We start from the raw sequence: 26,835 nt of genomic DNA, 5'->3' as shown, positions 1-26,835 counted from the left end.
TAGATTTGAACGAAATCACTAGCCTTTTACTAGATAAATTACTAAATACATATTTAATAACAGGTCAATGAACTATGAATTCAATAATAAATTCAAAATACATAAACTTTAAATTACAAATCCGTCTCTATTAATATACATGTACTTGAGTGCTACCATTCACCCATACTTGGTTATTACAATAGTAGTGAAAGTAAATAAGGTAAGAAATTATGATCATGTAAGTATATAGGACAAAAATTGCAGCTAGATATATTTGAAAAATGTTATATATTTTTTTATAAAATAAATAATTACTAAATGATATAAGAAACTAGAATTTGGTACTGAACAAGAAGTGGCATCCAACAGCTAATTTTCAGTCTTTTTTTAAAAAAAATAACAATTAATTAAGTGTCCTTTTTCTGTTCTGAAGGTCTGGTTTCTTCATTACACTGTCCGTCCCTACACAAAATATTGTGGCTGTTTGCACAATATTATTTTGAAATATATTCGTTCACTCTTGTATTTCTTTCAAATCATGTTTTGAAAAAAATCTAGAATTAATCGAAATATTTTTTTTACTTGACATTAATAAGGATAAGGTTTATGCATATGTTAGTATTATTTTTATATTTTATTTACACTGAACATGTTATTGTTATATCATTTGGTCATGTGAGAACAAAAGTTTCATAATAGAAGTTGATAAGATTATTGTTTTTGAGTGAAAAGATCAAAGATACGTCTAAAGTATCTAGATTTCTTAAGTTTCATATCTAAACTATTAGGTTTCTGAGTTTCCTTCCTGAATATCATTAAAACATACATTAACTATCACTTGTTTTTTTTCCCACTTGAACGATACTGATATTTCAGATACAAAAAGGAAATAACTGATAATTTAGGTAAGAAAAAATCACACGCTTGATAATTTAGGTATATTAACTCATTTATTTTGGCCCTTTTTCCCTTGGTTGAATTATATAGTGAATGATTGACATAATTTATTTTTATTTTTATTTTTATTTTTTTGGTAAACTAAGGCATACGCATAATATTTTATACAGAGAGACAGCTCACCAATGTATGACTCCTTTTGTCTGTGCAAATAGTTAGCTGCACAGACGTGACCTACAAAGTTAGATTTATTGGGATCATAAAATTGCCCAAATAAAGTGTAACTATGTTTAATCTTTTGATCATACAATAAAGTGTAAATGAATGACATGATCATGAAGATGCTTTCACTTTAATTATGATTAGTGATTGAATGTATAAGAATAATAATATTGATATTAGATATAATGGGATTATTATTCTTATATTAGTAATAATATTGATATTAGATATAATGTGATTATATCTAATATATTGTTTGATTCAGGGTCGGAGGCAGCATATATTTAGGGGGTTCATTCGAATCTCCTTCGGCAGAAAATATTACTATTCATATATGATTAAAATTATTTTTTAGGTATGAATAATAGATGTCAAACCTCTTTCCACTAGTTCATGTGTTTACTTCTCAGATTTTGAACCCCCTTATTAAAAATTATGGCTATGTCACTGATTTGATTTGATATATTAGTAATATGTATTGAATCATCAAATAATATTGATTAAGACATAATAAATGACATGAGTAAATACATATATTGAACTTAAGATGTATACTGAAGAACGTTTATGCCATTGATGAATTTTAACTTGTGAAAATAAGTAATCCTATGTTCCATTTTATGTGACATATTTCGAATTTTGAGATTGAAACAAATTTATCTTTGATGTAAGTTTTTCATAGATCTTTTAAGCATTTTGAATTATCAATTATTGTGACTTATAGTACTTTTTACGTATTTACAAATAAATAAATTTCCTTTCAAAAAAATTGAAGATTTTATACGCAAATTCTCGATCAAACTTAAATTATTTCACTCTCAAAAAATGAAAAAAGTTTCATATAAATTGAAACAAAGAGAATAGTATTTATTAAGAAATTTACTTATAACGACTTAACAAATAACTGGACAATATTTTGTGACGAAAGAAACACCTTTACTAGAAAGAATCAATAATACAAACAAAGAATAAATCCTCTTAGGACATACATAAGAGTAAATATTCAGAGCGATTATATCTTAAGAATAAAATAATCAAACATTCATCCTAATTAGTCCAATATTCTTTTAAGAGACGTATAAATAAAAAACACGATAAGTATTTTGAGACGGAGAGAAACACCTTTTACTAGAAATCAAAGAATCATCAATAATACAACCAAAAGCCTAAAAAACTCCTAATCACAAAACAACAATTCTAAAACACACAAAATACAAACAAGAAACAATGATCTAACAACTCCACATGAAGCTTCACATGATCTATTCTTCTTTAATGGCATAGTTATAGTATTACTACTACTCCCACACACATTAACTCCAACATAAACCCCTTCATGTTGATTCATCAAACATAGCCCTGGATTTCCACTTAAGTCCAAATTCCTTCCAAGTCTTTTCAAAAAACTTGAATTGAATGGCACAACACCATTTAACAAATTTCTACTCAAATTCAAGTGATACATATGTGATAATCTTGAAAATTCCACCGGTATCTCACCTGTTAATCGATTGTTTTGTAAAGACAACGTAGTTAAGTTCACAAGTTGTGAGTAACTTGATGGTATTTCCCCTGAGTAACCTGAACTTGAAAGGCTCAATTCTTGAAGTTTATGTAATTGACTCAATTCATCAGGCAATGTTATGAACATCATTGGATTGTCATCCATGAGAAAATATTGAAGTTCTTGAAGTTTATGTATCCCTTTTGGGAAATTGCCACTTAACTTGTTGTTACTAAGTGCTAAGAAGTTTAAAGATTGTAACTTTTCAATTGTTTGAGGGATTTTGCCTGTTAGTGAATTTGAGCTTAAGTCAAGTTTTTGAAGAGATTTGAGAAGGCCAATTGTGGATGGGATTGGATTTGTTAATGAATTGTAGCTTAAGTCTAAGCCTATAAGATTGATGAGATTGCCAATTTGGTTTGGGATTTGGCCTGTGAGGTTGTTGTAGCTTAAATCAAGATGAATAAGTGAGTTGAGTGTGAAGATTTGTTGTGGGATTTGTCCAAGAAGATTGTTTTGTGACAATGTGAGGATTTGAAGTGATTTAAGTGATGAAATTTGAGGTGGGATTGTGCCAATTAATGATGGATTTGATCTTATACTAAGTTGTTGGAGAATTCTGTTTTCTTGAATAGAGATTGTTGTTTTTGTGTGTGTGAAGCATTGGATAAAGAAGAGAGATTCAAGATTTGGGAGTTGGAAAATGAGTGAAGGGAATGTTGCTGTTTTCTTGCAAATGGGATTTGGATATGTCCCAAAATCAAGCCTAGTGACATGGTAAATGTTGTTGGTGTTTTTTTTGCACTCAATTCCAAGCCAAGATGAACTTTGTTGGCATGGATTTGGATATGATTTTCTCCAACTTTGGTCACTGGAAATTGATTCCATGATCTTGTAAAGAGTTTCTAGTTCATGAGGATTCATGTTTGGTTGTGTGAGATTGTTGATGTTTGCTACATTGGTTGAGGAGATAGAAGGGGGGGTGGTAGATAGGAAAAACATGAGTAGTAGAGGAAATAAAAAGAGTTTGAATGGATGCATTGTATCTGTTGTAAAGGTTTCTTCTGATCAATTGTTGGAGTTCTATTTTGATTTTTTAAGAAAAGAATCATTTTTATGCAAGAACTATTTGGAGGGTTTAGTGGTGGTTTGAGGGGGGGGGGGGNCTTAGAGATGTGACTGATATGATGGGTGGGGGAGAGTGGGGACATGATCTTTAGTGAGAATAGAATCATTTATGCAAGAAGTGTTTGGACTATAGAGGGTGTTGAGGTTTGGTGTCATTAGGAGATCGGAGGCGGAGCTAGAATTAAATATTTTACCTTATAATGATAATAATATATCCAGTCTAGAAAGGGTAGAAGATAGAGTCGCTACATCAAAAATAATTTGTAGCAGCAATTAATTAATGACAATAGCTTAATTGTTGTTAAATATGTATTTTAGCGACAATTAACATCCTTAGTAAGTGTCTCTAAAGTGTATGATGATAGTGGATCCAATGTCAATTAACTAATGTCGGTAAAGACTTTAGCATACTTTGTAATGTGTATAGTTATTGGCGCTAAAAGTTATTTTTGTTACAATGAGTGTACACAGACCTTATCCTTATCTCAGAGATAAAGAGGTTGTTTCCGATAAATCTTCGGCTCAAGAAAAAATAATTTAGAAAAAAAAAAGCAACGAAAGAAAAAGCATAACAAATCATTTTCAATAATAACTACACAAAATAATACGATAATCAAAATACAAGAAATAACAGAGAATTAAGGACAAGAAACTAGGGGAGCAATACTACGACTACTAAGACGGACGAATAGCGAGATATCACACTATTACCTACTAACCTATTATCTTAATCAATGTCCTCTACGTTTTTTTTTGTCTACAATCATATCCTCATTAAACTTTATTAGATATTTCGCTTAATACATATAAATAATTCATTCAAAATCAATTAAAAAATTCATAAATTAAAATATTGAAATTTTATCTAGGATGAGGTGGGGTGGGGAGTAGGGTGAGTTTGAGCTGGGAGATGTGAGTGATATGATAGGTGGGGTACCTGATGCTCTTGAGTGAGAAATTGAAACCAAGGTATGGTCAATAGGACATTTGAAGCCATGGGGGGGAGACAGAAAGAAAAGAAGGGTTGATGGAAAATAGCAGAGAATATATTTCATAATTTTCTTTCTAACTTTTGTTTTATATTATATAGTATATTACATTATTGGTGTTGCTTAACCAGTGATGATATGTTATTTATTGTATTTTTCAAGTTTCAAATTATGCTTGCTAATTACTTTTTGTTGTTGCCTATAACTTAAATTCTATATCACTTACAATATTAGGTACGCATAATATATAAAAGTGTTTTCTAACTTGGCCTTAACTAATAGTTATATCCTTCAACTTTAAGTGTACATAAGTAAGCACTTAAACTTGTATAAAATTGAGCAAACATAGATGCATTTGTCCTATGTGGCGTCCTATGTGGCAATTTTGTGTCCTATGTGACAACCTACGTATATAATGTCACATAGGACGTGTGTGACTGTTTATTCAATTTTGTACATGCTTAAGTGTCTACTTGTCCACACCTAAAATTAAAGGATAAATATCAGCTGAAACGAAGTTAAAAAACATATTTATGTATTATGTCTATTGGATAAAATCCGAATGATTATGTAGCTTTTTATTTAGATTCTATGTTTTAGAAAATCTATTAAATGTAGACAAATATTTATTTATGAATTGAAACTAAAAAGAACTATGAGTTTAATTAAAGACTTTAATTTCCAATTAATAATAATAGAAATGCAAATGTTTCATTTAAGTGGAAGAGTTATGAAAGTCAAAATACACATTGATATAGTCCATCACTAATACTTTTCTAAATAGTACTTCATGTTTTCTTCCGTTCTTCTCGTAGAATTACACTGAATATGATATTATACATGTTTGCTCTTGTGATTTATGGTATTGTTTTTCCTCAATGTTTCTTTGCTTCTTTCTCCGCCTGCAAACATGTCAAGTTTCAGAATACGAATCAATGACTCGATTTTAAGATATGATGTAAATATTATTTATCATGAGTTATCTATCATCACATTCTCTGTTTCTTTTTTTTCTAACGATACTGTCAGTGCATAGAAATTAAATTGATTCGAGAATTCGTACCGCTCTAACCACCTTGTCAAAGGCATCTGGTCCATACTTCTCTATGTATCTTTCAACAGATTTCCTTGCATCAAGACTCATCATTTGGAGTGCTTTCCTTTGATTTTGTGGATAATTTGAGCTAACATGGCTCCCAACTTTAACATGTTTTCTTATGAAATTCTCATGTATATAAGCTGCTCCATGGAAAATTGGTAGCACCAACCACATACAACATACAAGTTTGATGAATGGCCAGAATGGTAGCCTAAAAATTGAAGTAAAATCGTTAATTAGTCGTTAAATTGCTTGTAGCTAACAGAATATTATATGATAATCAGTTGCTAATTCGTCATTAAATAGATTTAGTGACAAATTTTTATTGTTTTAGCTACACAATTTGTTTGTTGCTAATTCATGTTGTTTTTAGTACTAACTCGTTTAGAATGCATTCAGAATGCATCTAATTATAAGGATGTAGTCTAATGAGATTGACAAAGGTTGAAAAATCATAACAGAGACTAATATTTGAATTTCAATGCATAAAAGAAAGTTATTATTAGGTGATTTTTTTTTTGTTTATCTAAAATTTGATGGGCAAAGTTATTCGCACATATAATGATCTGGAGCCATAAATTCTAGCAAGAGAATTCAAAAATTACAAGAATTCCACACTTAGGAATGTTATAGAAAAAGTTTTATTTTTATTCCATTTATTTAATCAATATTATTTTTCAAGAGAGGGGTATCAATTGAACTCCCTAAAAAAGGGTAGATGATTTTGTCACTATAAACAAAAATTCATCACTAATCATATTTAACGATGAATTAGCGATGGATTATTTTTTAAAAAAAATCCATGTTAACTATAGGTTATTTAGTGATATATCATCAACGAATTTCATAGCTAATTTGATTTCCAGTATAGAATGATTGAGGTATATATGTACGGACAAACGGACTCGAACTTCTCCAGAATATATAGTAACAATAATTTGATCAGAATATAGAAGTTATTGTTACCATTGGAGGACTTTCCAGCAAGACAACTCAAATAGAGTTATGAATGAATAGAGAACCCAATAGGTTAACCATTGTTGATCATCTAATGGTGAAGGGCTCTCAATTGCTCTCATAGAAGAATACCTTCAATATTCAAGAACAATAGTTAACATATGATGTTTGTAATTTTAATATGGTTAAAAATAGATCTGAACTATAATTTTTTCGTGAGTTTCATATTCTAACTATTAGTTGTTTTTTTACGTGAACTATCACCGTGTATGAATCAAAACACACATAATTGAGTAGATGGTGATAGTTCAGGTTGAAAAAGGAACAACTGATAGTTGATCTAGCCAGCTTCAATATGTGTTATGATAGTTCAGGTTAAGAGAGGGAATAACTAATAGTTAGAGTATGAAACTCATGAAAAAAATGATAATTCAAATTTTTTTCATCATTAATTAATTAATAATTGATCAAATTGCAACTTACAAAGGATAGAGAAGCATCACTCCAGGGCTGTTAAGAAAAAAATAGAGAAAAAATGAAAAGTTAGGTCTTAATTTACTAAAAAAAAAAACCCCATAAAATAAAAACTTTAATTCTATATAGGAGGTCATTATTTTATGATCATTCACTACATATCTAACCCAACAAAAAAAAAAAAAAAGGAAAATAAGATAAAAGAAGATTTTTTTCAAATTAGAAAGTAAATCCAAAAAAAAAAACATGCATGTTGAACTTATATTTTTGGGTTTCTTATATAGCATAGCAGTCTGTCAAAATAATAACCTACAAATATATATACACACACATATAATATACACAATTTATACATAACTAGGCTATCTTCTTCTTCTTCTCTCTTTATCTATCTATCTATATCTATATATATATATTTGGTTAGCAGTTTATAATTATTTTTCTCGGGCATCCAAATATGTAACTTTTACATGTATTTTTTTTTTTTTACAATACAACAAAAATTTGGGATAGTGTTCATCGTAAATAGATTGAATTAATAAAAAAATTGATACAAAACGATGATATTAGCAAAATATTTATACGTATTATATAATTAAATTAAATTTGAGGGGGTCAAAAAAAAGATATACATGTCGTTTCAATAATTAATAATCTACGAAAAATAAATTGAATTACCCGATTAATGCATTCAAACTTTTAGCAATAGTTCCAATAGCACCCATTGGAAAATACTTCTTTATTTTCCTCTTGCAAATTTGATCTTTTTATATAGGGAATATGAGTTATTCAAATTAATTTGCAACATTTTATAAGTTAGGAATATTGTATATGAAAGCAATTAGCACAAGTAAAGGATATCTTTATCAAAGTATAGAGAAAGTCTTCTGTTCTCCTCCATGAAGGTATTGAGGGGGCGAATCTAAGGTATGAGGTGCGATTTTCGAGAATCTAGTTTTGTATTTATCTGATGAAAATCTAATAACAAAGGACGTTCTTGATTTAGTAGCAAAACAAAAACTTGTTCAAGTTTTCTTACTATCATCATGAATGCGAGTTCAATTCCCTTTGGACATTTAAAATAAATTATTTTTAATTTTTTTATTTAAAATTTGAGATTGTTAAATATTTATAAACTTTAAATTTTGAATTCGATTATTCTACGATCATGCATGGTAAAAAAAAAGGTGGAATTTCCTTTCCTACTACACTACCTTTGCCTCTACTTCACGTCAACCACATGCAATAAAATGAATCTTAAAGTAACATTTAAAGTCGGCAAGTTAACTTTTTTGTTTTCGTTATCGATGTATATTTAGTATATAACAAATGTATAATAAGTGTATCTAGTCAGACGTTTTATTTCTTGAGTAAGTAAATTAAAATAGGGAAAATTACACAGTTAAGCAAATTTATACTATTTAATTAGTCATCATAGCTATAGTTTGTTATAATTATCACTCGCGGTTAACATTAGCCATTAATTACGTGGGTTGACTACGAGTTTGTATAATTAGTCACGTTTGTATAATTCACCATATTTGTATAATTCGCAACTAACAATTCTTTGTTTGATTTGTATTTTGTATATGATAGTTTGTATTTGTGTATATATATGGTTTCCTTTAGTTTTTCAGTTTTATCACCATATACATTCAATCTTTTTTTGTATAACTTTTTAAAGTTTATATAAACGTGTAGTTTTCCGATTTTGTATGTTATAATTTATATAATGTAATTTGTATAATACAATTTGTATAATTGTTTAAAGTTCATATGTTTATGTTTGTATCAATTCGTTATTTCGAGTTTTATCATATTTGTATAATTCCAGACTTTGTATTACTCAATAATACAAAAACACGCGAATTATACAAACAAGATGTGAATTATATAAATTATNTTTTGTGGGGTAATAGGACGCACGCAAAGTTAAGGTGTCTTTTTGAAAATCTGGGACAACTTCAAATATCACTTAATGTTTTTTCTCAAAATCTAATTTACTTTCGTAAACTATGTGTCAGATCAAAATCAGATTAACAAATTCAAAAGGAATGAGTAATAAATAGCTCATACAATGACATATTTATTATTTAACTAAATAATAAATATGTAACTAAAAATCTTGTTAGCTTTTGGTTGAAAGCTAACAAGATAGTTACAATGTAACTAAATACTTTATATATATTTGCATTGTGGCTTATTATATATAGATATATGGTTTCCTTTGGTTTTTCAGTTTTATCACCATATACATTCAATCTTTTTTTGTATAACTTTTTAAAGTTTATATAAACATGTAGTTTTCGGATTTTGTATAATATAATTTATATAATGTAATTTGTATAATATAATTTGTATAACTGTTTAAAGGTCATATGTTTATGTTTGTATCGATTCGTTATTTCGAGTTTTATCATATTTGTATAATTTCAGACTTTGTATTACTCAATAATACAAAAACACGTGAATTATACAAACGAGATGTGAATTATACAAATTATTGCCCTCTGTCGCTCACCTCTCTTCTTCCTCTCCCATTCTCACTGGCCTCTCTCCTCCCTCTCCCAATCTCGTTCGCCAGATATACAAATACATATGTATACCAGTTACATATATACAATTATTTTGACAAATATACATATACAATTCTCCTCTCTCTCACTCTCTCGCCCGCCTCTCTCAATCTCGCTCGCCACTCTCCTCCCTTTAACATGTAGCTACGAATCGTAATTAGTAAACTATAGCTATGGAGAGTAATTACGCTATTTTTGAGTGGCTATATGCAAAAGTTCCCCAAAAAAATATTGTAATAACATTATTGAAAAATTTATTTATATATATAACATGATGTAAACATCGGCTAATGCAATGCCCGATTAAGTTAAATACAAATATCCAATATGCATATGTTCTTAGAATCATGTATTTTCCATACCTAATAAATAAACTAATTACGAGCTAAAACTTTCATTTGTGACAAGAAGGAAATAATATTCTTTTAGAACAAAGGAATTAATTGGGGACTTTTGCTAGCCTTAGGCCTTTTTTCCTTTTTTTTTCGAATGATATTACACGTATAAATGTTCGATGAATCTAAAGCAATAGATTTGCAAGACTTAAGATTTTTTTTTCTTTTTTTCTCAATTAAAAGAGAGAAGAGGAAGGGAGAAGCTTCTTTTCTATATCGTGTTGTTATTTGGTCACTAACGACCTAATTAGTCATAATTTTACTTCTTTATAGAGTTGATTTGTCTTCTCATCCAACTTGAGATCAACTATATGGATTTTTTGTCTTATTTAATCGTAGTCTTAGCTCAGATAGAGTATTTTATGTGTTAGCTCAACTCCTGTAAATTAAGGATGAATGCTACGGTTTATGATAAGAATATCAATATATATAGGTTAAATTATTAGACGCGTGATGAAATTTAATTTAACAAAAGGTATCAAAAGAATATAAAATGTCATGGATTACCATCTACGTTGGCCTTGTGCAAGATCGATGTGATTTCCTTTTGCATAAAAATTTTCTAATATTTAACTTATATACGTTAGGCGCAATTTAGNAGAATATCAATATATATAGGTTAAATTATTAGACGCGTGATGAAATTTAATTTAACAAAAGGTATCAAAAGAATATAAAATGTCATGGATTACCATCTACGTTGGCCTTATGCAAGATCGATGTGATTTCCTTTTGCATAAAAAATTTCTAATATTTAACTTATATACGTTAGGCGCAATTTATTTCAGATACACTATATTCAATTGTGATTCACATGTATGTGGAATATATTGAATTTCTTGCTCGTCTTTCTCCTATCCCGCTTGCCTCTGTCCCTATGTATCTGACTTAAAATCTGAAGGAGTGATGTATCTGATTTGAAATTTAGTACTAAATCATTAATAAGTAAGACAATACGTAATTATTTCAAACTATAGAGTGGATTCGTTCGTATGTTTGTGTAATTACCAAATAAAAATTAAGAGTCAATTTGAGCCTTAAAAGCCCAAAACAGTTGGCCCAATTAGTTGTTTCTCTTCGGGTTGGCGCCTTAGATCCATTTACCCAAAAAAAACTTCACAACAATCCTTCACTCTCATCTCTTTCGTTTTTTCACAGAGTTACACCTTCACTGTGTGATTTTCTTCACACACGAAAACAAACCCTAAATTCCCCTTCTTCTGTAACAACAACGCAAAAAAGTTCTTCAATTCTCGTAAGTTTCTCTCTCTTATAGTGTTTCTCTCTCCTGTTACGCCATAGATGGTAGTGTTGTTATAATTGGAGCTGTTGTTTATTTGGATATATGTTTAAAACCCGAAGCCCGAATGAATTCTGGGTTATATGTATGTTTTCCCGATTCGATGTCTATAGGGTTTTAATTATTCTGCTTCTCCGACCCGACTTTTTTCCTTTTTTTTTAATCTGTAACCTAATATGGATCGGATTATGGGTTCGGGTTACTGGGTCATGGTGACCCGGTTTGGGGAGTGCAAAATTGGGTATTGGGTTGAGCTCTTTACTCTTTGAATTTGGAGCATTAATTTGTGCGTAAAGTTTCCATTTTTTTTTGTTTGCAAATAATGCAGTGCTTGAGCTGAGCGTCTTTCTACCCTCCCCAGACCCCGTTTGTGGGATTATACTGAGTATGTTGTTGTTGTTGTTGTGCTTTGTGAATTAAGAGTAATTTTGGTGTTTTGTTGGCTAGACTTTCGGTAGTGTGTAGTTTAATTATAAATTTCTTTTTGTTGTCTTTTGTGGTTTTGAGGATTCATATGAAGCATAATGTAATAGATAACTTTGTCCACGAAGGCTTTTACAACATTCTTGTTGAATTTTTGCCTTTCAACATCTAATTTGTGGTTAAAGTTTCCATCTTTAGTTTGTGACAATGTTGTGCTTTGTAAATTAAAACGAGTAATTTTGGTGTGTTCTGTTGGCTAGAATTTCGCGGGTGTGTAGTTTTATTAAAACTTTCTTCTTATTGTCTTTGGTGTTATTAGGGATTCATATGGAGTTGAATGTACTCGGTAACTCTATTCACCAAGGCTTTTACAACGTACTTGTTGAATTTTGCCTTTCAACATCTAATTTGTGGTTTTCCATCTTTGGTTTGCAAAACAATCTTGTGCTTTATAAATTAAAGAGGAATTTCGGTGATGTGTTGGCTTAGAATTTCTTAATCATAAATTTCTTCTTATTGTCTTATGTGGGTTTGAGGAATCATATGGAGCAAAGTGGATATTGATGTTCATAATGCTGACCCCAACTAGTTTGGATTAAAGTTATAGTTGCCTTGTATTGCCTTAGGTGGGTAATTTGAAATTTAAGGGTTATAAATAGCAGCTTAATACACCTTCAGAAAAGCATTTGATAAAGCTGTATATTTTTATGTAATGTGTGCAAATTTGATAGTGTTATATTGTAATGTAAATGGTACAGCAGTCTGGTTTGATGTGATGTGTGCAAATGGGTGTTTTTCCAATGTAAATGGAAGAGAAGTCGGGTCTAGATTTATAGTGTTTTCTGTACTGTAAATGGTAGAGAAGTCCGGTTTGATGTGATGCGTGTGAATTTGATCTGTGTTTTTTGTAATGTAAATGGCAAAGAAGTCCGGTTTGATGTGATGTGTGCGAATGTGATAGGTATTTTTTGTAATGTAAATGGTAGAGAAGTCCGGTTTGATGTGATGTTTGCTAATTGGATAAGGGGTTTTTGTAATTTAAATGATAGAGAAATCCGAGCTAGGCTTTTTGGTATCTTATATATACTGTGCCTCGCCCAAAAATTAGTCATATGTACCTACATTCTTTTTGACTATCCTAGCTTGAGGAATGGGCCTTAGTCATCTGTTTAGGTATGTGTCTAGAGTAGCAGCTTAAAAGAACTAACTGCAGAAGTCACATAGGTAATGCAACATTGTAATATTTGAAGTTTTGAAAACTTTTGGCAACCCAAAAGAAAGCTCTGTCAATTAGTGAATTATTTTTTTTTGAGAATGGTAACTTTTTCTTCTATTTATCCACAGGTATACTACATCAAAGTAGCCCCCCTTCCAAAAGTATTACAAACTAGACTGACTCCATCTGTGCTTTTTGTCACAAATAGTCTAAAACATCAAAAAAGTTCTTCTGCCTGTATTTACACCAAAAATAATAAAGAGCTATACAATTCATCTTGAAATTCTGCAAATTGTTCTTCTTTCCCTCAAAACATCTTTGACTCCTTTCTTTCCACACTGTCCACCAGGACAATCCTCCATCTCTCCTCCTTAATTGTAGTATTGCCAATATTGATCCAACAATTTAGGAGTTGTACTATGTTTCTTGGTTTCACCCAAGTGAATTTTTTTTGTCACATTAGCACACCAGACTTGGTTCAACAGGCAGGCTTTGAACTTGTGACATGAGTATGTTGTTGGACTACGCTGGATATGTTTTTGTTGTTGTTGTTGTTGTATGCTTAGTATAGTTTTTGGGCTAAGGGAATTGAATTGAACCCCTTCATGCAATATAGATGTACTTCCTTTTTCTCCCAAGTATTACTAATTATTTCTTTTTAGAGGTTGGTTTTATGTACAAGATACATGTGGCGTCTTTGTGCTTGTGTGATTGACACTACATTATCCCAATTGATAATTTGAAGAACTGTATGATTTTAATTAGTCTGTGTTATTGAAGCTTTGTTGTTTCTTCATTATTCTGGTTTAGATTTAATAAATTGTCTGTCATTTTCCTCACGTCCCCTGAAAAATATCCCAGGTATTGCTACAGTACTGGAAGCAATGGAGATAGAGGAAGAAGCAGTCATAGTCAATTCTAGTAGGCTAAAATCTGTTGTGTGGAATGACTTTGATAGAGTAAAAAAAGGTGATACTTTTGTGGCTATCTGTAGACACTGTAAAAGGAAACTTAGTGGGTCTAGTACCAGTGGGACTTCACATTTGAGAAATCATTTGATCAGATGTCGTAGGAGATCAAACCATGATATAAGTCAGTTGCTGACACGGGGAAAGAAAAAGGAGGGACCTCTTGCCATCTCGAATTTTAGTTTTGATCAAGAGCAGAGAAATGGTGATGCAGTCAGCGTTGTGAGGACTAAGTTTGAACAAGGACACACAAGAGATGGGTTATTCAACAATGGGATTGTTAACTTTGATAACAGGCGAAGCCGGCTTGACCTTGCCCGCATGATCATATTACATGGCTATCCTTTATCTATGGTTGAACATATTGGTTTCCGTATATTTGTCAGGAATCTTCAACCCTTGTTTGACATTGCAACATTTGATGGAGTTGAAGCCGACTGCCGGGAAATTTATCTGATGGAGAGACAGAAAGTATATGAAGAGTTGGACAAATTGCCTGGGAAAATCAGCCTTAGTGCTGATACATGGACTGCAAATGGTGATGCTGAATACTTGTGTTTGACGGCACATTACATAGATGACTCTTGGCATCTTAAAAAGAAGATTCTGAATTTTTTAACAACTGATCCTTCCCAAACAGAAGATATGCTGTCAGAAGTTATCATGACTAGTCTAAGAAATTGGGATATCGACCGAAAATTGTTTTCAGTGACATTTGATAACTACTCGACATATGACAAAATTGTAAGTAGAATCAGAGAGCAGCTTTGTCAACACAGGTTTCTTTATTGTGATGGCCAATTATTTGATACACGCTGTGCAGCTAATGTTATCAAGTTGATGGTCCAAGATACCTTAGAAACAGCAAGCCAGATAATCCACAAGGTCCGGGAAAGTATTCGGTATGTTCGAAGTTCACAGGCAACCCAGGAAAAGTTCACTGAGATGGCTCAAATTGCTGGGGTTGATTCCCAGAAGTGCCTGAATCTTGATAATTCATTTTATTGGAACTCAACTTATATCATGATTGAAACTGCTTTGGAGTACAAAGATGCATTTCCTCTTTTGCAAGAACATGATTCCCGGTATGCAATGTGTCCAACTGTGACAGAGTGGGATAGGATAAGTGCCATTGCTAGCTTCCTTAAGCTCTTTGTTGAGGTTTCCAATGTTTTTGCTGGAAGCAAGTATCCTACGGCAAATACATATTTCCCAGATATCTGTGATATTCACTTGCAGTTGATTGAGTGGTGTCAAAACTCAGATGATTTTGTTAATTCTTTGGCTCTGAAGTTGAAAAGCAGATTTGATGAGTACTGGAAAAAATGTAGCTTGGCTTTGGCGATTGCAGCTATCTTAGACCCACGATTCAAGATGCAATTGGTTAAATATTATTATCCACAAATATATGGTGATAGTGCTCTAGACTGCATTAATATTGTTTCAGATTGTATGAAGGCACTGTATAATGGCCACGCTATTTATTCACCATTAGCTCCTAATGGTCAAGCTGAAGCATCTCAAGTTGGTGGTGCTAATAATGATCGGCTGACGGGATTTGACAAATTCATCTATGAGACCTCAGTGAGCAACAACATTAAATCAGATTTGGACAATTATTTGGAGGAAAAGCTGTTCCCTAGAAAAGACGATTTTAACATATTAAACTGGTGGAAGGTTCACACTCCAAGGTATCCTATTCTGTCCATGATGGCACGCAATATTCTAGGAATGCCTATGTCAAAAGCTTCACTAGAGTATGTGTTCAACACTGGGAATAAGGCTCTTGAACCATATCGCAGTTCGCTAAGATCAGATACCTTGCAAGCTTTGATGTGTGCCCAGGACTGGATGCGTGATGAATTTGAAGGTCAATATTTAATAGTGTAGTTTCCAGTTATGACATATTCTATATTAGCTATAAAGAATAATTCTGAATCTTTCTTCAACAGATTCGAAGGCTTCATCAAGCACTGTCACTCTTGCCCTGTGCTATGATGCAAAATAAGAGCAAGTCTTTGGTAAGCTTAGGTTGCCATTCTTTTGCGTTTATCTGTGTATATTAGCACCTACCAAATGGTCCCCCTCTCTCTATCCTTATGTTAAGATTTTGTAGAAATTAGTTCATTTGCAGATCTTGCTTTTCCAGAGCTCCCATAAATTAGTTCAAGATGAGTTCTTTTGTTCAAGAATCTAACAGCTTTTGCCATCTTAGCCTTCATCAATTGACTAACTTATCTGTATCTACTTCTCTTTTCTATTCTGTCCATTCTCGTTTGGGGTTCTTTACGGTATTGATCGTGTCAAGGATCATTCCGAATTAGTGTTAACTCATGATCATTATGGTCTTGGTTTGTTCATCTGAGCCAGATGAAAGAAAGGTATTCTTGGATTTTTGCAGCTTTCGTGCCCACACTCCAGCCTACCGGGAGATGGTATTGTCTGCTGTTTAGTATTTTTCAGCCTCTTGAGTTGGACCTAATAATGGTTGAAGATAGTGAGTTAATTAGTTAAGGGAAAAAGGAATTTTGTAGGGCTGTTGCTTATGATATCGATCTTACTTGAACCATATAATATAATGTCTCTAATTTCAGTTTTTGAAATATTTATTATATTCTGGCAAATAGGGTAAGAATTGTGATTTGGTAACAATATTTACAACTTAATGACTTTCAACTTATAGAATCTACACAATTGAAGAATACCAATTTCTCTTTATAAAAATATGTCCAGACAGGAAATATAAGAGATTCGGGTTAAATGTCACTTTTGGTTCCTTAGTTATTGATAAATTCTGATATGTCGATATATGACTAAGCATGTTTAACAGTTGATTATTTGAAATGTGCGCTTTTGATCTCATTGCTTATGAATATTCACGATTTTTCAGAATTTCTTGTTGGTCCACCTTTAAAAAGAGAAAAGGGTCAAATGCCCCCTCAAGCTTTAGCCATATTTTCAACTACACACTTAACCTTTTCGGGGGTCCTATTATCCCCCTGAACCTTTTTATTTTTATATTATTTCACCCTCAGATGCTGATGTGTCCACATAAACCAGATTTATAAAAAAAAAATTGTATACACGCGTTGTCCACGTATATATTAGTGGACCCCAAGAAGTCTGCATATGCAACAAACTTCTATGTTTGCATCGTACTATGGTTTTGAGCATTGGGTCTGATTCTTCCATGCATAGCTTATTCCATTTTGCATTTGACGTTACTAACCCTAATAACACAAAGTGAAAAAAAAAATCAAGTTGTCGAATTGAGGAAGATTTCGATTGTTCAATATGAAATTCGAGAAAATTGCAAACCCTAAATTCAATCTTAGTTGGAGAAGATACAACAACTAAATTCAAGCTTTGAAAATGGTGAATGAAGAACAAAGAAGAGAGAGAGCTTTTGTTCAAGAACAAAAGAGATGGATATAAATGAATTGAGAAAAGAATAAAAAATAAATGTATGGGTTAAATAAAGAGTAAAGTTACCGTTGGGAGGGTTATTTGGACTCCACATGGACATTTTATTACGTTGTTATGCGCCTCACGAAGGTGAGTTCACGTATGTGGACACATCAACGTCTGAGAGTGAACTAATATAAAAATAAAAAGGTTCAGGGGGTAATAGGACCCCCAAAAAGGTTAAGTGTGTAGTTGGAAATATGGCTAAAGCTTGAGGGGGCATTTGACCCTTTTCTCCCTTTAAAAATTTAAATATCCATTTGTTACCTCTTCATATATCTTTGAGGGTAAGAAGTAACACATTTTTATAAATCATACAATCTTGACAATATCAAACTTTTCTATTATCAAATTAGGACAATATTATTTCATGGCATGGGTGAGTCNAAAAAAAAAAATTGTATACACGCGCTGTCCACGTATATATTAGTGGACCCCAAGAAGTCTGCATATGCAACAAACTTCTATGTTTGCATCGTACTATGGTTTTGAGCATTGGGTTTGATTCTTTTTTTTTTATGACAAGGGAAACCCGCAGCCGCTACCCTTTGGGTGCGCACAGGGTAAAACCCCCGCTCCTATGCAATAGCTCGCAAACCACATAGGAGAGGTAATCCGCACTAGGTAAGCCCGGTGCGACGAGCTCGACCCAGAAGGCAAACCCCTTGCTTTCGCTGGCAAGGGGTTTCGAACTTGAGACCTCCAACATGGAAGTCCCAAGCCCAAACCACTGGGCCACCCCAAAGGGTGCATTGGGTCTGATTCTTCCATGCATAGCTTATTCCATTTTGCGTTTGACGTTACTAACCCTAATAACACAAAGTGAAAAAAAAAATCAAGTTGTCGAATTGAGGAAGATTTCGATTGTTCAATATGAAATTCGAGAAAATTGCAAACCCTAAATTCAATCTTAGTTGGAGAAGATACAACAACTAAATTCAAGCTTTGGAAATGGTGGATGAAGAACAAAGAAGAGAGAGAGCTTTTGTTCAAGAACAAAAGAGATGGAGATAAATGAATTGAGAAAAGAATAAAAAATAAATGTATGGGTTAAATAAGGAGTAAAGTTACCGTTGGGAGGGTTATTTGGACTCCACATGGACATTTTATTACGTTGTTACGCGCCTCACGAAGGTGAGTTCATGTATGTGGACACATCAGCGTCTGAAGGTGAACTAATATAAAAATAAAAAGGTTCAGGGGGGTAATAGGACCCTTGAAAAGGTTAAGTGTGTAGTTAGAAATATGGCTAAAGCTTGAGGGGGCATTTGACCCTTTTCTCCCTTTAAAAATTTAAATATCCATTTGTTACCTCTTCATATATCTTTGAGGGTAAGAAGTAACACATTTTTATAAATCATACAATCTTGACAATATCAAACTTTTCTATTATCAAATTAGGACAATATTATTTCATGGCATGGGTGAGTCTTCCTTCACGACAGGACGTCCGGTTCTAGACAAAGCTACAACGGTTCAATTATTTCATTTTTATGACGATGTTTAATCATAAAACTCATGATATTAAATAAGACGGGATATAGCTATGGTTATTAGATCATAATCATTAAGATTAATGCTAAGGATAAAACATGGAGAAAAAATAATCTATCTTTACTTCGTATGTTAAAAATGATAATCTATTTTTGAAATTGTGAACAAGTAAAATTAAACAGAGGAAATATCCCCCAATGCCTAGCTCAAGTGGTAAAAGGTGGAGGATTTGTGGCTTAGGTCGCAAGTTCAAGCCCCACACCATGCAAAACAAAGCATGGTATTTAAGTGGAGAGGGGCGGGCCCATTATCCACCGAGTTTAGAAGGTTGTGATTGGTCCAAAGGGCGGATCACAGATGGATTTCTCGGTTATCAAAAAAAAAAAAGTTAAACAGAGGAAATAATGATTTTTCTTGACTATTACATCAATTGTCCAGGGGATTTTTTTTATCCAGGGGATAATCTAAATTCTAATTTGTAGCAGTGTGTATCCTAGACAAGAGTTCATGCTAAAAAAAAATGCATTTGAACTATAATTTTTTTACGAGTTTTACTCATCAAATATCGGTTATTTCCTATTTCTACTTGAACTATTACCATCTATGTATTTTTTTTTAAAAAAAAAAACACCTCAACTACGAGTTGTTCCTCTTTTCATACCTAAACTATCACCATCCTTCAGGCAGGATAAGGGATTGTTGAGGTGTGTTATAATACATAGATGTTGATACCAGCTTGCAATCTGAGCAAATTTTCAACTTGTTTGAGACTCATTTGAAGGACTTGTAACTTAGGTTGCAAGTTCGAGTCATATGTCATGCGAACTAAGCTTGGTATTTAAGCGTAAAAGGGCAGAGAGGAGAGCCCATTATCCTCGAGTTTTGAAGGTTGCGGTTAGTTCTAAGGGGTGACTCTAGACGGATTTCTCTATCATAAAAAAAAAAACGAAGATCCAATTCAAGTATTGATGGACTATGATGCATCTAATTTAATAAGTAATCCTTTTCTTGAGTCGAGGGCTATCAGAAACATCTTCTCTACCTCTCAAGGGAAGGGTAAGATCGGCGTATACAGTACCCTCCTCAAGCCTTACACCGAGTATGTTCTTGTTGTATATAAAATCCTGCATTTTTTAAAGCATATAGCATGGTGGACCTAAGGTATAATATAATGTTGTACAACTCTTTCTTTATCAAAGTGATCATACCAAATGGGTCGTTATTTTTCGTCGTGACATAACAAAAGATATACACAGTAAATTGATATTTCAGATATAGTAAAATCAACCTTTAAACAAAACTCACAAGAAATCATAATGAAACTGAAACATACTTGCAAGATTTTAAGGTGAACATGATACAAAGTTCAAGGTCTATCAGTCTGTTAGGATACCATACATCACTATTCGAATGAAGGAGATAGTAAGAAAATGTTCATACGTAGAATCAGAATTATTGATATATACGAGCCTTCATTTCAAGCTCTAGGCTTGAATGGACCCTCGTTGGCTAACTTAAATCGCGCTGCCTGAGCTGCAGCAGCCTTGTTTGAACCAAGTGCTGCAACAAATTTTTCCCTAACTTGTTTGGTAGTATAAGGAAACTTCTTGTTCACCATGGAGTTCAGCAAGGAAGCTGTACCTTCCCTGTAGAGTTCTCCAACACCATCGGAACGAGTGTTTGTAAGTGCTTGCAGGAGGTTGAAGTTTGATCCGAGCCCCGGAGTAGCAGCTACACCAAATGCACTACCAACAGTTGCCCACCACCCAAACAAGCTCCATATTAAAGCCGGGTTAGTCCTCCAGTAACTACAAAAAATTCATAATATTTATTGTTAATATGTTACATATTTCAATTTTATCCAATGTCCCTGAAGGGAGTGTTGTGTTATGTGATTTACTTACTCGATCGAGAAAGGTGGTGAATTAGGATCGAATAGAGGTGGAGGTATGTAGATAGCAGGGGTGCCCGGGTTGATGATGGGGGTAGTTGGTGGGAAAAATATGGGTATACCGGGGGTACTAGGTGTAGGGAAAGTTGGAGGGAAGGGATAGTACCCGCCTGAAGGTGGTGAATTGGGGTCAAATGGAGCTGAAGGAGTGAATATATCAGGGATGCTCGGAGTGTCAGGGCCGATGATAGGAGTAATTGGTGTGGTAGGGGTACCATAAGTTGGAGGGGATGGGTAGTACCCGCCCCCTCCAGAAGGTGGTGAATTGGGGTCAAATGGAGTTGAAGGTGTGGATATATCGGGAATGCTCGGAGTGTTAGGGCTTATGATAGGCGTAGTTGGCGGGGTTCCACTATCAGTTGGAGGGGATGGATAGTATCCGCCCCCTCCAGAAGGTGGTGAATTGGGGTCAAATGGAGGTGATGGTACGGAGATATCCGGAGTGCTCGGTGTGGATGGGGTACTTGGAGGGGATGGCGGAGAGTAACCACCTCCAGTTCCTCCCGAAGGAGGATCTGGGGTTGGAGTATGTCCGCCGCCCCCTCCACTTGGCGGATTATCACAGCCAGCATGTGATTTTCCGCCACGGGTACTGCTTCCATGTGAAGGTGTTTTTCTAGAGCCACCACTTCCTGAGCCATGTGATGGAGGTGTTCGCGAATCTGTCATAAAAATAAAAAATAAAGAATTTGATTCAAAAAGTCAAAAATAGTAAGTAATAAACTAACAAAAAGAGTGAATGAAATATTAGAGACTTTTTGGAGGAGTTCTACAAGAAATGACCAAATTCTGCATGAGTAATGCAGCAACAGTAGCCCACAGGATTAGAGAAGTCTGTTTGCTTCTTTTCTTCTCCATCTTGGTTTGCTCTCAAGGGAACTGAATGAGAGAAAAGAGAGGGGGTGGGGGGGTTAAAGAGTTTAACTGATGTATAGTGATACAAGAGAAGAGTTGTATATAAAGAGTAACGAGGATGTACGTGTGTTGGTGGAGGTAGCATATATATATATATATATCCTGTGGAATTAGTCAAGGTGCGTGTAAAGTTTTATGAACACCATGGTTAAAAAGTTTTAATTGATGCATAGTGAAACAAGAGAAGAGTTGTATAGAAAGAGTAACAAGGACGTACTTTTGTATTGGTGTGAGATAGTAAGTATTTCGTGAAATTAATTAAGTTGAGCACAAATTAGCCCGGATGCCACGGCAAAGGCGTTTAATTGATGGCTAGTGATACAAGAGAAGAGTTTGCATATAAAGAGTAACGACGGCGTACCTATGTTGGAGGGAGGTAGCAGGTACTCTGTGGAATTAGTTGAGGTGTGCTCTAACTGGTCCGGACACCATGATTGAGGAGTTTAATTGATGCCTAGTGATACAAGGGAAGAGTTGTATATAAAGAGTAATGACGACGTACATGTGCTAGTGGGAGGTAGGATGTATTTTATAAAATTAGTTGAAATGCACGTAAACTGATCCGGACACCACAGTTAAAGAGTTTAATTCCCTAGTGATACAAGAGAAGAGTTATATATATATATGAAGAGTAACTACCACGTACATGTGTTGGTGGGAGATAGTAACGACCTTGTGTAATTAATCGAGATGTGCGTGAGTTAGTTCGGACATCACTATTATTAAAGAACAATAAAGAGTGATAAGAACAGAAGTTGTTAAATATAAATGAAAGAATATGAGGTCAGCTACATATGTTGCAAGTTGCATTTAAGGTCTCATTTAAATCTCGCATAGAAATACATGGACAAATGTACTTCATCACTCTAAACATATATCCTAGTTATGTAGAATTAAAACGTATCGCTCATAATGGTGATTATTTAAATAAATCGAGTCCTACTACTAAGCCTACCAACCCCTTCTCTTTCACTTGATACAAAGCAATCGAAGTATATATCACCCTATAGATCTCAAACTAGCGACGACATATGAAACTCCACTACTACATTTGTCCTTGCCACATGCCTCCTATAATTATCACTCATCTACGCTCTTTCAACTCATCTCATACAATACGATGTAATACGTGAAGCAGCTGAGTCATAGCTCCTCGATCGCTATATTCCTGTGATACCAAAACCTATATATATATAATTATGTATATACATCCTGTAAATGCAAGTAACTATAGAAAAATGATGTTACAGAGAACATATAATATAACCTAACATGAAAATTAATTCTGAAAAAACTTAACTGTTATAGTGAAATATTCGTATAGAGGATAACTGTTATAAAGAGGTCAGAATGTCATGGTTCTCAAGAGTCTAGTGGCACTTTCTATAAGTTCCTTTCATTTTCTATTTTTTCTCTTGTTAAAAGAGATGGAGAAAAAAAAAAGGTAAGCATGCTAAACTGGACTCCGTTCACTTTTACTTGTCATATTTCGCTTTTTGAGAGTCAAATTGTGTATGAACTTTAACTAATATCTCTAAAGATTAGTTAAGTTACCTCTCGTAAAATGAAATGTGACAAGTAAAAATAAACGGAAGGAGTAATAACTTTCTTTTAAGTAGTATATGAGAGTTTCCACAAAGGAAACACTTGGAATAAAATTGCATGAGTGTAAGACTAGTTTTGAGCTGACATGAGTAATATGAGACTTTATGCCTTCTCAGACAGGGTAGGTGAATGAATACACATTCAATTGTTGTGTAGTAAATGATAAAGCAAAGTTAATTGTCAAATTTTGCCCTCCCATGGGACTTTGTGCTTTTAAGTATTTTTTGTCTTCTCTCTATGTCAAAGTTACTTCTGGTAAGGGGCGGATCTATAGTGTTGGTTACAGGCAGAGCTAGGTGGGGATTTGTGGGTTCGAACGAACTCAATAGCTTTTTCGTAGACTTTATATTTGTACTAGAAAATTATGTAATAACTTGTGAACCCCTAACAAAACTAATTGATAACTCAATGGTAAGGAAGGAAAAGGAAATTTAGAATCCTCAAACTCTTAATACTGGCTCCGCCTCTGATTGGTTATAGGTTTACGTGAATTGAATAGTTGTTGTTCCGACCTTGTGTATCTATGAAGAAGTTTACTAAATATTTGATTGTAAATTAAGTTACGTTATTATTATTATTGTATTTAATTGAATAATTTGGAAAAGCTGTAAGAAGTCATAAACTTTAAGGTTTGAATATCTACGACTTTATTTATTTTTTTAAATGGTGTTGCGGTTTTTTATCACTAGGCCACTTCCCCATTTTTCGGCTCGAGGCCTTCCTCAATGGATTCTAATTTTGATAAGAATGGCGGCAATCTGAATCAATCAAAAAACTTATTGATTTAATTGAAGAAAATTGAGACGATTAGCTTAGCTAGTATGTCGAGGAAATCTAGTTATTTAATCCATTCATATTTATCTCTATAAAAGCAAAGTATAAAACTTCTACTTCCCAGTTCGAATTCATAACCTTATGATTTTGCAGTAATAATTTTACCAATTACAACAAGACTCTCCTTTAAAATATATATCTAAGTAGTTCAAATAAAATAAAATAAATTCATTTGAAACAACATAACTCGTCTTAGACCCGCCTTTAATTAAAGGTAAGCTCTAGGAAATGAGAAACATAGGCTGCTATAGACCTGTACTCAATTCGAGTTGTAATAAATGTATAGAGATGAGACCATCATTAATATGAGGAAACAACCATTCCCCTTGGCATTATTTGCACATATACTTTAACTTAAATATATGATACCTGAAATTAGACTCGAATAAAAAAAATGCCTATTAGTATATGTGTAGGGACTTTAAATAGAAATGACTAAACTTCAGTCATATATGACTTGAGGGTGAAGTTCATGCAAATATGATTAGACTTCAATTATAAGTACCTAAATATCAGTCAAGATATCATACATACACAAGAAATATTGGATATACGTGCACTTTGCCAACAAGCTACTTACGTTCATTTGACGAAGACTTTTGATTAACGTTGAAGAGATTTGATCTGTCACACTTCTCTGGCAATTAATATAAAATGTGTATAGAATGACCAAATTTCCCTTTTTAATCATTTTTTTACCAAATGTGAGACATTCAATGTTGTGTTGAGTGCTTGCTTGGGATTGATGGGATTAATTGACACATTTGACTTTGAGTATTGGAAGAGGTGTTTCTCTATGCATTTAAGTTACCAAAGGTTCAAAATTTTATTTTTTAAAAAATAAAATTTACTTATTCAAAAACTACATCAAATGTACTATATAAGTCGCAATTTTTCACATCTTCTGCAAATGAGACTATTCTTCTTGATTATTGATGATGCTTTTTCATATTCAATCAGAAAGCAAGTACAATATTTTCATGTGAATTACGTTACTCGAACTTTTCAAAAATGTCAGCAATGTGTGTCAACATTTTTAGAGATGCAGATATAGTTGCAGCAGCATTTTTAAAGAGTTTGAACAACATAACATGTCAAAATGAAAACAATAGACTAATCCCTAATATAACCATAGAAATCCAAGCTAATTAAGCATTAGACTTTCATTTTAGTTTAAATGGCAATAGATGGCAAGTATAATGTATTCATGGCAGCTATGTTGCTCATTCGGACTCTTCAAAAATGCCACTTGTTGTGTGATAATCCTACTTTTAGAGGATCCAATATGGATACAGCACCATTTTTGAAGAGTCCGAGCAACATAACATGTCAGAGAGAAAACAAAAGATTAATCCCTAATATCCAATGACCATAGACATTTAAAGCTAATAGAGCATTAGATTTTCATTGAATGGTCAAAAACTCAGAAAAAATAAACCTGAGTAGCTTATATATGCAAAAAAAAATACTTCATTCACTATGAATAATTGCTACTATTGTCAAAATATGATACAAAGCTAGATATGCTTCGCGGACCGATGGCTTCATTCCCTACTTAAGGAACAATGTACTTACAAAAGTTCACATGTTCCAGAAAAACACAAGGAACAGAAGATTCAACCAGGTTTAACAGTTGAACACGTCGAAACTTCTGAATCAAGCTCTACTCCTACTTCTCTATCTAACCTGCAATATATAAGTCAAGAAACAGTCAGGAATCGACAAAAGGAACACAGCATGGGGTCACATAACCATAGCAACTGAACAGTTGAAAACGGATTAACGCTTTATCTTTAAGAAGACAAATAAATGGGTCAAGCATCAAGAAAGTACAAGTCTCAACAAATCCATACACCCTTTTTCTCCAACTCTACGCCCAATACGAGGTTTCTGCCTTTGGCATTTATGTTCTATCGAAAACCTCTAGTAATTCGGAGCCTTTTCCAGATTATCCAAATTTTCCTCTTCAACGTGGACAAAAAATAACCTTCTGCATTCTAGTTACCAATCATCTCATAAAGATATGTTTAGTTCTCTGTCTCCACCTACAAAGATCAAAGGAATACTATGTTTTGCCTCTTCTCTCGAGTCTTGCCTTTCAACTCCTGATTTCATTCCCGGAAAATTTAGGAACATCATGAATACTAGATTACTCAACTGTCTATCCCTCCAGCAACCAGTATATGAATTCTAGAATTAGACTTGCAGATAAAGAAAATTGAAAGTCCTTTGCAGCTGAAGGTCATCTGCATCAGAAGAATTTCGACCTTTAGCAAGAGAAACTTTTAACCTCAAACATGATCTCTACTGTAGTCATTAACATCATTGAGCACTCTTATATCCTCTAGTGAAATTGAGAGAAGTAGTATCATCAAGATGTTTGAATAAACCCAATACCTTGGTGCAAAAGCTGTAAGCACCTTCTTCAAATTCGCTAATGA

The 26,835-nt window shown here is 33.2% G+C and overlaps 4 protein-coding genes across 4 annotated transcripts; 1 reads left to right on the top strand and 3 right to left on the bottom strand.

The window, feature by feature from the left end:
• Positions 1-2,161: 2,161 nt before the first annotated feature.
• Positions 2,162-3,717, bottom strand: LOC125865202 (receptor like protein 29-like). The gene is given in 3 exon segments (XM_049545407.1): positions 2,162-3,665; positions 3,667-3,692; positions 3,694-3,717. Coding segments are annotated over 3 exon segments (1,437 nt in total). The 3' UTR covers positions 2,162-2,278.
• A 1,707-nt stretch (positions 3,718-5,424) lies between these two features.
• LOC125865497 (HVA22-like protein f) lies at positions 5,425-8,037 on the bottom strand. Its single transcript, XM_049545692.1, has 5 exons — positions 7,931-8,037; positions 7,262-7,288; positions 6,788-6,910; positions 5,786-6,032; positions 5,425-5,624 (listed from the first exon to the last, which is right to left on the bottom strand). Exons 1-5 carry the CDS (start codon positions 7,975-7,977, stop codon positions 5,598-5,600), a joined length of 471 nt encoding a protein of 156 aa, XP_049401649.1. The 5' UTR covers positions 7,978-8,037; the 3' UTR covers positions 5,425-5,597.
• Positions 8,038-11,342: 3,305 nt separating this feature from the next.
• On the top strand, positions 11,343-16,333 carry LOC125865222 (zinc finger BED domain-containing protein RICESLEEPER 1-like). The gene is made up of 3 exons (XM_049545429.1): positions 11,343-11,478; positions 14,024-16,000; positions 16,083-16,333. Exons 2-3 carry the CDS (start codon positions 14,047-14,049, stop codon positions 16,136-16,138), a joined length of 2,010 nt encoding a protein of 669 aa, XP_049401386.1. The 5' UTR covers positions 11,343-11,478; positions 14,024-14,046; the 3' UTR covers positions 16,139-16,333.
• A 4,079-nt stretch (positions 16,334-20,412) lies between these two features.
• Positions 20,413-21,945, bottom strand: LOC125865521 (protodermal factor 1-like). The gene is made up of 3 exons (XM_049545718.1): positions 21,796-21,945; positions 20,994-21,702; positions 20,413-20,897 (listed from the first exon to the last, which is right to left on the bottom strand). The coding sequence occupies exons 1-3, from the start codon at positions 21,896-21,898 to the stop codon at positions 20,567-20,569; spliced, it is 1,143 nt and encodes a 380-aa protein (XP_049401675.1). The 5' UTR covers positions 21,899-21,945; the 3' UTR covers positions 20,413-20,566.
• Positions 21,946-26,835: the final 4,890 nt, after the last annotated feature.

The sequence above is a fragment of the Solanum stenotomum genome, chromosome 5, assembly GCF_019186545.1.
Source record: "Solanum stenotomum isolate F172 chromosome 5, ASM1918654v1, whole genome shotgun sequence".
NCBI classification, from domain to species: Eukaryota; Viridiplantae; Streptophyta; class Magnoliopsida; order Solanales; family Solanaceae; genus Solanum; species Solanum stenotomum.
The sequence above is the reverse complement of the archived record's forward strand: the minus strand, read 5'-3'. Positions and strand labels throughout refer to the sequence as shown.